The 10675-nt window shown below is 43.6% G+C and overlaps 1 protein-coding gene across 1 annotated transcript; it reads right to left on the bottom strand.

The window, feature by feature from the left end:
- Positions 1-6444: 6444 nt before the first annotated feature.
- LOC308298020 (uncharacterized protein) lies at positions 6445-9589 on the bottom strand (the record flags this gene model as incomplete). The annotated part of the gene is made up of 4 exons (XM_080741584.1): positions 6445-7729; positions 8167-8382; positions 8813-8947; positions 9445-9589. The coding sequence occupies 4 exons, from the start codon at positions 9587-9589 to the stop codon at positions 6603-6605; spliced, it is 1623 nt and encodes a 540-aa protein (XP_080597710.1). The 3' UTR covers positions 6445-6602.
- Positions 9590-10675: the final 1086 nt, after the last annotated feature.

Raw genomic sequence — 10675 nt, 5'->3', positions numbered from 1 at the left:
CTCACAAGTTGGAGGGTAATTTTTATACCACAATCTTGTTATTGCTTTTTTGCTGGCAGCCAGCAGCACCTTGACCAGATACATGTCGTCTCCATGTGTGTTTCATGTCCCATTTCACAAGTTAATCATGGATAAAAAACTCTTTCAAAAATAGACAGTCTACAAGCTCACAATGTGTCACATCCTTTTCAAATAGCCACAGTTGAAATACAGATGAAGAGGTTAATACATGTTTTGTATGTTTTCAAATAATTGTAGTGGAGTAAAGGTACACTATTTTCCATTAAGATGTAGGCCTAGTGGAGTAGAAGTAAAAGAATAGAAATTTGGAAATACTATGTAATTGATCCCTTTAAGCTCTAGACAGCTTCCCCACTGATGCTGTCTGACACTGAATTTGACGACTTGTCTTTCTTATGGGTCAGCCGGTGACTGGCAAGGTACTTAAGAAGCCTAAACGCTGTTCCACAGTGTTCACACTTGTAAGGTTTCTCCCCTGTGTGAATGCTCAGGTGTTTGGTGAGGTTGCTCTTGAGATTGAACCGCTTCCCGCAGTTGTCGCATCCATAAGGTCTCTCTCCAGAGTGGATGACCTGGTGTGTCTTTAGCGTCGCGCGCGTACTGAAGCCCTTCCCGCACTCGTCGCAGCGATGCAGGGTCTCCCTCTTCTCCGTGTCCGCCGGCGTCTGTCGCCCGTGCTTCGCCTTGTGCTTTTTCAAGCCAGCCGGCGTCCAGTAACCCTGCCCGCACTCGTCACACTTGAGAGGTTTCTCTCCCGTGCAGCATTCGTGATTCTTCAAGTGATACAGTTGTCTGAAGGCCTTCCCGCAGACGTCGCAGCTGAAGCGCTTCTCTCCCGTGTGCACGCTCTGGTGCGTTCTCAAGTTGCTCCTGTCGCTGAAGCTCTTGGGGCACAGCGTACATTTGAAGGGTTTCTCTCCGGTGTGGGTGTACTGGTGGACTTTGAGGTCCTCGGCATAAGGGAAGGACTTGAGGCACTGTTTGCACTGGTAGGGTTTCTCTCCAGTGTGAATCCTCAGATGCTGTTTCAGCCTCGCCAGCTGTTTGAAGCGCTTCCCGCAGAACGTGCACGGATACGGTTTCACATCCGAGTGACTCAGCAGGTGGATCTTGAGCTCTGCTATCCGGGCAAATTCCTTGCCGCACTGGTCGCATAAGTAAGGTTTCACCCTGGTCAGCTGGTGCTTCAGCTGGTGGTCCTTCATGCACCTCTCTCGTTTGAAGCCTTTGCCGCACTCGTCGCAGCTGTAGGGTTTCTCGGCCTGGTGCGTGACTTGGTGCTGCTTCAGGTTGTGCCGCGTGAAGAAACTCTTATCGCACTGGTCGCATTGGTGAAGCCTCTCGCACTTATCTGAGTGAAGGGAAAAATGAAAAATGTGATTGAATAAATACATCTATTCAGCATAATACGAAGAGTAACCTTAAAGGTGATACACCATGCATTTAAAAAGTATTTATGTCATATTGTTTATGTCCCAAAAACGTTTTTCAAAAGGTTTGAGGTTAAATTACCACTCCTGAATAGAGAGCCTCTCTCATTTTTGAATGGCTCTCAGAGCATTTTCAGCTGCAGTACCACCTTTTGGCCTGAAACTTTTGACTAAAAATGTCTAACATTCAAATCTTCTATTCTGGGGGTCCCCTGGCACAAAACATTGTCAGATGGGGGTCTCATATCATTTTGGGGGTCCTCCTTGACATGAAAGCGTTTGATAACTACTGATTCAGAAGGCATTTGTGGAATCAGGTCTTACTGGGAGGATTACTTTCATCCACGCTGTCCTCCTCTGCACCCGAGCCACCGTCCCATTCCGAGCCACTATTTTGCTCACGCATTTCGATGTCGTTGTCGTCAACGCCGTCGTCCAAAGTACGTTGTTCTGCGCTTCGCTCAGAATTTGCGTCCACCAGATCGACCGTCAGCGATTTACAAATGTAAAACCCATCTGGTAGAAAACAGACCACAAAACTAATTAAGAGTGATATATGTAGCACATGATAATAAAAGCGTTGCAACAAGTTGTGAGCTTGTAGACCTGCTATATATTCTTCTTTTTTTTTTTTACAATTTGACCTACAATGAAGCCAGCTTGTGGCGTATTAACAAGAGTTTGTGACTAAATTAGGGCAGTCAGGATTAGGACATTTTACATGATGATTAAATATCACTCAAATAATTGCGATTAACGGTTTAATTAATAATAATAATAATAATAATGAATTGCATTTTTATAGCGCCTTTCCAAGTGCTCAAAGCGCTTTACAATGGTTCATTCATTCATACATTGGGAAGTGAAGCGGCGAACATTCGACGCCAGCGTCCTCACTTCCCACATTCACACACCAATGGTGGCAAGCTTGCACCAACCAACTCATTGGAGGCAATGTGGGGTTCAGTGTCTTGCCCAAGGACGCTTCGACATGTTGACAGGAGGAGCTGGGATTTGAACCTCCGACCCACGGATCATTGGCCAACCCACTCTACCTCCTGAGCTACAGCCGCCCCAATTGTGTTTTTGTCATTCACAATTGCATTTCTGTTTGGCTTTTAGGCGTTGAAGTTATATACTTAATAAAGGACATTGATAGTGGAAACAGCCGATCTACAAGCTCACAACGATGTGACGCGTTTTGAGCGTATAGATCTGCTATTTCCACTATTTTTCAAAATGGTTGAAAATCTATGAACATTTTTCAACATGGAAACGATTATGGCGATCATGACAAAATCATTGCAATTATGTCAACTCTTTGCGCGTGTGACTAAATTATTAACTCTACAAGATCTAAAAAAAAAAAAAAAAAAAAAATGGATCGCCAGTTAAAATATGATTATTTGGGGGGTCGTGGCCTGAAAAGGTTGAGAACTACTGCATTAAACCACTGGTCATCATTGAAACTAAACTTCACCAAAGCCATCGTTACCTCGTAGCTGCTGCACCTCCTCCTCCTCCTCAAACTGCTGCTCCTCCTTCAGGGCTCCTGCCAGGTCTGTGGAGGTCTTCATACAGTCCACCAAGGAGACCCTCAGCTCTGTGGAGGTCTTCATACAGTCCACCAAGGAGACCCTCAGCTCTTTCAGAGATGCCATCTGAATGCCTGAATGCGGTGGCGCCTTCTGTCACTCCAGGGCCAGCCTCTGTTATACAACTTTGATTGAATAATCTAAGTATCAGAAGTTTTGCATAGAAAAAGGTACAGTTTCATGACAGTACAGTTCACTGGTACAATAGCTCAAGTAAGCCTAGACTTATTTAAATTGAGATCCTTTTTAACTCCCACTCAAAGTAATAAACAAATGTTGCAGTTGTGCATTCTAATAGAGCCACAACAAATGCTTGATTTTATTAAATTAAAATATAATTGGTTCATTCTGGGGCAAAACCTAGTGTGTATGCTCATAGATAGCTAATAGCTTAACAATAATGCACATCTTACAACAAAATCAATTCCATATTATGCAGATTTGCAGGATTACTTACTCAGTATTTCTCTTTAGGCTATATATTCCCAGCATCAGTTCTCAGATAAATCATTGAAATAATGTATCCTTATATTATACCTCTATTTATCTAACACCAGCGACACAAGTTTACAAAGCGCACTCTGTTTTGAGTGTTTTCCGGATCCGTTGATTGACCTATGATTTCATCCAATGGGTTCAGAGAGTGTAGGTGGAGGCAGTGCCATATTACGCCAATCACTAGCTAGCTACACATCCCATCGTCCGGAAGGATGGTTGGGTTAGACTGGATTTTGTTGCCACAACTCCCCTTGTTCTTCTCGGTTTCGCCAGGAGATGGCGCCAAATAATCTGTTTTTAAATGGCTGCCAAAGAACATACAATTGAACATCTTAATTTTTAACAAGTTAGATTAGACCATCAGTTTACACATGGTTCTGTTTTCTGCGTCTTCCTCTGTCACTCTCCAGCCACCTGCATGTCGTTTCTTTCTCACCACATCCATAAACCTCTTCTTGACTTCCTCTTCTCCTCTTGCCTGGCAGCATATTCAGCATCCTTCTCCCAATGTGATCCTCATCCCTCCTTTTCACATGTCAAAACCTCTCTCAACCTCACCTTTCTCACTTTATCCCCAAACCTGCTGATATTCTATAGCAGGATTTCCCAAAGTGGGAACCCTAGGGTGCCATGATGCCAGTCCAGGGGTGCCTGCGTGCCTCAGAATACTTTGATAATATTTGGAATTCATCAATATCACTACTTGAGTTATTTCCCCATCTACGCATCACCTTGTGAGGTTGTAGATCAGCAATCTTTGGTGAATCTTCCCCCCATAATAGGGATGCTGAGGTTCAAGTGATTAAACGTCAGGTATAACTTTATTTTCAGTCAGTTCTGATGGAAACGGATATTTCTCTGTAACCTACCGTATCTTAGGTGGAAAGATATTTGTACGTTTGCTAAATTGCTAATATGATGTAAGATTCAAAAAATGAATGGTGTAATTCAGGGGTGCCGTGGATGAAAACGTTATTTACAGGGGTGCAAAATCCCTGCTCTATAGTCAGGTGTGTGTGTGTTTATGGCATGCCATAGAGATGTGCCTCGTGAAATATCATTGAACTTCTCTGGAGCATGACTGTATGATTATCGTCTTAACATTTATTTGACTATGGTCAAAAACTCCTTTGCTTAGACAGTGTATTTTTCCCTGTAGGTGAGGGCTGCATACATAGACCCACATTTTACCATTGTGAACAATTTACAATTTAGGCACTCAGATGCTCTTTAACCAGAGCGACTTGCATTAAGTAAGGTAATCACATACATCAAATGTACAGAGACAGTGAAGAGCCACAGTAATCTATAACCTACTGTATATTGCATCAGTCTAAACAATATAATATAAAAAAAGAAATAAATCTGTACATTGAAACTATAGAAACTATAGGATGCCAGGTAAACAAATTAATTTAGCATACGTCTAAATAACATGCTATCTAAATTCAATTTTAACCTTTGTATACTGCATGGATGTCAAGGCTATGTCATGTTCTATGGGCTGAGGTGAAGTCTGAAGAGGTGAGTTTTCAGAATACAAACTTTGAGAACTTTTTGAGGAACTTTGAGAGTGAATCTTCAGTTCTAACTGCAATGAGGAGTTTGTTCCTCAGTTTGGAAGCCAGAAGGGAGGAGTCTTGGACGTTGTGCTGGATGTTTTAGGGAAGGTTCTGACAGCTTCCCTGTGTTAGCTGATCCGAGTGGGGAGGAGGGGTTGTAGGGTTGGACCAGGCTTTGAAGAAACTGGACTGCCATACCTTTGGTTGGTTACTCTGTGCAGGCAGTAAATGGGAGTTAGCTCTGGTCCATAGCGTTAGACCAAAGTCTCCTTCTAACGCTATGGACCAGAGCTAAATGAGAGCCAATGTAGGCCTGTAATTTAGGAGCGACTACAGTAAGAAAGGTAAACACAAGTTAATGCTATGGGCTCACCATGGTGGTAAACACAGTGACGGCCGAGCTACACCAAGCCGTTTCGCGCGCGTCAGTGCGTATGCGGGGCGCGCGCGCGTATGCGCGTTTTGGATAGATCCAATATATATCAATTCAGCCGGCTACACCAGGCGTAAGGATAGCGCGAACCACGGATACGCATTCCCTAAAAATAGGATCGGTTCTATTTTTTAAGCAGGCGTATGCGCTTTGTACACAGACTATCTGGTCTTCCTCACATATACTCCCTCCTTGGTGTAGCCTGGAGCGTTTACGCATACGCGAGCGTCTTCACGGACAGTACGCGCGTATGCACGCATTTTTTTGGTGTAGTCCGGCCGTGAGGTGTTGTTCTTTTACTTAAACTAAAAGTAGCAACATTGCAATGTAGAAACACTCTGTTACTAGAATTGACCTGTATAAAAGAACAAAAGTAATGGCATATCAAAATACACTTCAAGTGTATTAGTAGTAAAAGTAGTCATTATGCAGTAGGCTATGTCCCATTTCTTTGTTTTAAACTTAATTTGTATTTGCAGCTTGTCACATGCACCTATTTTCACAGGGTCAACATTTTTACATCATTTTTATCATCACACTGTAGTCCGCATATTACACATTCGTGGTGTCATTATTCTGGGTTATGTATTTAGTCCATTTCTCCAATTTCTCAAGGAACCGTTCTTCTTGTATCCTGAGTTTGTGTAAATCTCTCCATCACATATATTTCCTCCACGATGGACAGCCACTGCTCACAAGTTGGAGGGTCATTTTCATACCACAATCTTGTTATTGCTTTTTTGCTGGCAGCCAGCAGAACCTTGTACAGATGCATGTCATCTCCATGTGTGTTTTCCTGCGTGGCTATGTCCCATTTCACAAGTTCATCATGGATTAAAAAAACTCTTTTGAAAATAGACGGTCTACAAGCTCACAATGTGTCACATCCTTTTCAAATAGCCAAAGTTGAAATACGGCTGAAGATGTTAATACATGTTTTGTACGTTTTCAAATAATTGCAGTGGAGTAAAGGTACACTATTTTCCTTTAAGATGTAGGCCTAGTGGAGTAGAAGTAAAAGAATAGAAATTTGGAAATACTATGTAATTGATCCTTTTAACCTCTACACAGCTTCTCTACTGATGCTGTCAGACACTGAATGTGACGACTTGTCTTTCTTATGGGTCAGCCGGTGACTGGTAAGGTGCTGAAGAAGCCTAAAAGATGTTCCACAGTGTTCACACTTGTAAGGTTTCTCCCCTGTGTGAATGCTCAGGTGTTTGGTGAGGTTGCTCTTGAGATTGAACCGCTTCCCGCAGGCGTCGCATCCGTAAGGTTTCTCTCCCGAGTGGACGACCTGGTGTTTCTTTAGTGTCGCGCGCGTCCTGAAGCCCTTCCCGCACTCGTCGCAGCGATGCGGGGTCTCCTCCTTCTTCTCCATGTCTGCCGGCGTCTCTCGCCCGTGCTTCGCCTTGTGCGCTCTCAAGCCCGACGGCGTCCAGTATCCCCGCCCGCACTCGTCACACTTGAGGGGTTTCTCTCCCGTTAAGCATTCGTGACTCTTCAAGTGCTGCAAGAGTCTGAAGCCCTTCCCGCAGACGCCGCAGCTGAATCGCTTCTCTCCCGTGTGCACGCTCTGGTGCGTATTCAAGTTGCTCCTGTCGCTGAAGCTCTTGGGGCACAGCGTACATTTGAAGGGTTTCTCACCGGTGTGCGAGTACTGGTGGGTCTCGAGGGCTTCGGCCACAGCAAAGCACTTGAGGCACTGTTTGCACTGGTAGGGTTTCTCTCCTGTGTGAACCCTCAGATGAAGCTTCAGCTTCCCCAGCTGTTTGAAGCGCTTCCCGCAGGACGTGCACGGAAACGGCTTCACATCCGAGTGACTCAGCAGGTGGCTCTTGAGGTCTGCTTTCCGGGTACATTCCTTGCCGCACTGGTTGCATATGTACGGTTTCTCCCTGGTCAGCTGGTGCGTCAGCTGGTGCTCCTTCATGCACCACTCTCGTTTGAACCCTTTGCCGCACTCGTCGCAGCGGTAGGGTTTCTCGGCCTGGTGCGTGACTTGGTGCTGCTTCAGTACTTGCCGCGTGAAGAAACTCTTGTCGCACTGGTCACATTGGTGACGCCTCTGGCGCTTATCTGAGTGAAGGGAAAAATGCTGCGCCAGAGAGTATCTGGTGGTGAAGCTCTTGCCACATGTTTCACATTGGTAGATCTTCTTCACTGTTAGTTTACTCTGGGGATCAGCATCTAAATATATAGGTGAGAGACGAGAGAGAGAAAGAAAGAAAGAGATAGTAATCTTTGGTTATTTATTATGTGATGTATGAGTTGGGAATGTTGGGTGATGATGACAGCAAACCACTTAAGCCCCTATATAGTTTAGACAGACAACTCTTGCATTGAATAATGGATTGAACCATGGCTATTTAAAAAAAGAAAACAGATATACAAGTGTTTTTGACAAATAAAATAAACAATCTTTCAAATCATCTCTTCTGGGCGTCCTGGGCCAAAGGTGGTACTGCAGCTGAAAATGCTCTGAGAGCCATTCAAAAATGAGAGAGGCTCTCTATTCAGGAGTGGTAATTAACCTCAAACCTTTTGAAAAACGTTTTTGGGACATAAACAATATGACAAAAATACTTTTTAAATGCATGGTGTATCACCTTTAATGGGTGGATTACCTTCATTCTCTTGACCCGACTCCTGTCCATCCACGCTGTCCTCCGAGCCACCGTCCCATTCTGAGCCACTACTTGGCTCACACATTTCCAAGTCGATGTCGTCGTCGTCGAAGTCATTGTTGTCGACGCCGTCGTCCAAAGTATGTTGTTCTGCGATTCGCTCGATATTTGCGTCCACCAGATCGACCGTCAGCGATTTGCAAACGTAAAACCCATCTGATAGAAAAAAGATGCAGACCACAAAACAAATTATGAGTGATACATGATAGCACGATATGATACTAAAAGCGTTGCAACACGTTGTGAGCTTGTAGACCTACTATTTTTACAGTTTGACCTACAATGAAGCCTGTGGCTTTTAGAAACGTATTAACAAGAGCTTGTGACAAAATTATTAATTCCACAAGATCCATAGAAACATTTTTTTCCCTCCATTTCCTGAAAAGTCACCTTTTTTTGGAAAGTTTCTCTCTCCTGTGTGAAACATTTAACCAATGTAACGTGTTAACAGGCGCTTGTGACTAAATTACTCCACTAGATCCACTTTTCTTTTCTCCATTTCTTGAAAAGTGATGGTTTTTGGACATTTCTCTCTGACAACATGCTACACACAATGTATACAGTACACACTAATCAACTGGCTCACCCGTGGTGCAGAGCTGTGGAGCTGCAGCCTCATCTCCCCAACCCACCACGGACAAGATCTGGATTCCGTGGCTGGTGCCATGAGTCTGCGGGGATCGTACCGGTGTCTCCAGTTCCTCCTTGACGCTGGCTAATTCTAGTGGAGTAAAAGTACAATATTTGCCTCTGAGATATAGAGTAGTAAAAGTACTGAAAATTGGAAATACCTAGTTTTTAGGTTCAGTACAGCCCTTTGCACACAGGACAGTTGCGTTTTTTTCTTTTTTTTCCGTTTGCTGCAGCATGATTAAAACGCATTGGATTTGGTGTGCAATGCTGTGCGAAATCCACACTGCGGATCCCAAAAGGAGTGATGAGTTTTACCGCATGCGACAAGACGCACAAATCGAACTGGGTTCGATCGAGAAAAAAAACGCATGGCCGCAGCCACTCGTCGCACGGCTAATTCGCATCCGGTGTGCATGAGGTCATAGAGAATTTCTTTTAAAGAAATGAAATTGTCCGTTTTATCCGTGCGGATGAACGCGCCTGTGTGCAAAGACCTAGTAGTTACTTTACCACCACTGGTCATCATTGAAACTAAACTTGGGGCACTGTTTGTTTGCCTCAAGTTTACACCAAAGCCATCGTTACCTCGTAGCTGCACCTCCTCCTCCTCAAACTGCTGCTCCTCCTTCAGGGCTCTTGCCAGGTCTGTGGGGGTCTTCATACAGTCCACCAAGGAGACCCTCAGCTCCTTCAGAGATGCCATCTGAATGCCTGAATGCGGTGGAGCCATCTGTCACTCCAGGGCCAGCCTGTTACACAACTCAAAGTAATAAATACATACACACACACACACACACACACACACACACACACACACACACACACACACATAGGCCTACATAAATGTTGCAGTTGTCTAATAGAGCCACATCAAATGCTTGATTTTACTCCAGTAAAATATAATTGGTTCAGATGGCAGATGTCGGGGCAAATCTATAGGATAAGGATATCAAATGAACGAAAATACTATTAATCATTGTATCCCTGCACTGCATGCATGTAACCTTAACACATGAAAACTGTTTCACTCCTTTCACTTGTACAAATGCTGTGTTGATTGTATTGCATTGTATATTGTATTGTATTGTATTGTATTGTATTGTATTGTATTGTATTGTATTGTGTATACTTCTTCTGCTTTGGAAATGTAAACATATGTGATAAATAAAGCCCATTGAATTGAATTGAATTGTGTGTAATAGATAGCTAATAATGCGCCTCTTACAACAACAATCCACATTTTGAAGATTTGCAGGATTACTTACTCAGTATTTCTTAACTCGGTATTTCTCTTTAGTAGGCTATTCCCAAGGTAGATAGACAGACAATGCATAACAATGTATCTATCCTTATTCCTCTATGTATAATCAAACACAATCATAAAACAGCGACACATGTAATTTGTTTACAAAGCGCACTGTTTTCCGGGTCCATCGATTGACTTACGATTTCACCCAATGGGGTCAGAGAGTGTAAAGGGAGGCAGTGCCATTTTACGCCAATCACTAGATACAACCATGGGACCGTTTACAGCCCAACCCGCCCACTCAGCATGTGATGTAAAATAAAAAAAAATAATATACGTGTGTTAAATCAATAAAATAACTAAAATCTTTGCTTCTGGGGGTCCCTGGCACAAAATATTGTTATTTTTTAGTTGGGGAGACATACATATCATTTTTGGGGTCCTTGACTTGACGTGGAAAAAGTGAATTTGAGAACCACTGTCCTAGTAAATGTACTTGGTTACTTTCCACCACTGGGTGGCGGCAGTGCACCAGAAGAAGACCCTATGCGACCTCTGCTCTAGATTCTC

Source organism: Nannobrachium achirus (assembly GCF_963921795.1).
Source record: "Nannobrachium achirus genome assembly, chromosome: 14".
Lineage (NCBI taxonomy): Eukaryota > Metazoa > Chordata > Actinopteri > Myctophiformes > Myctophidae > Nannobrachium > Nannobrachium achirus.
This window is presented reverse-complemented; position numbering and strand designations above follow the sequence as displayed.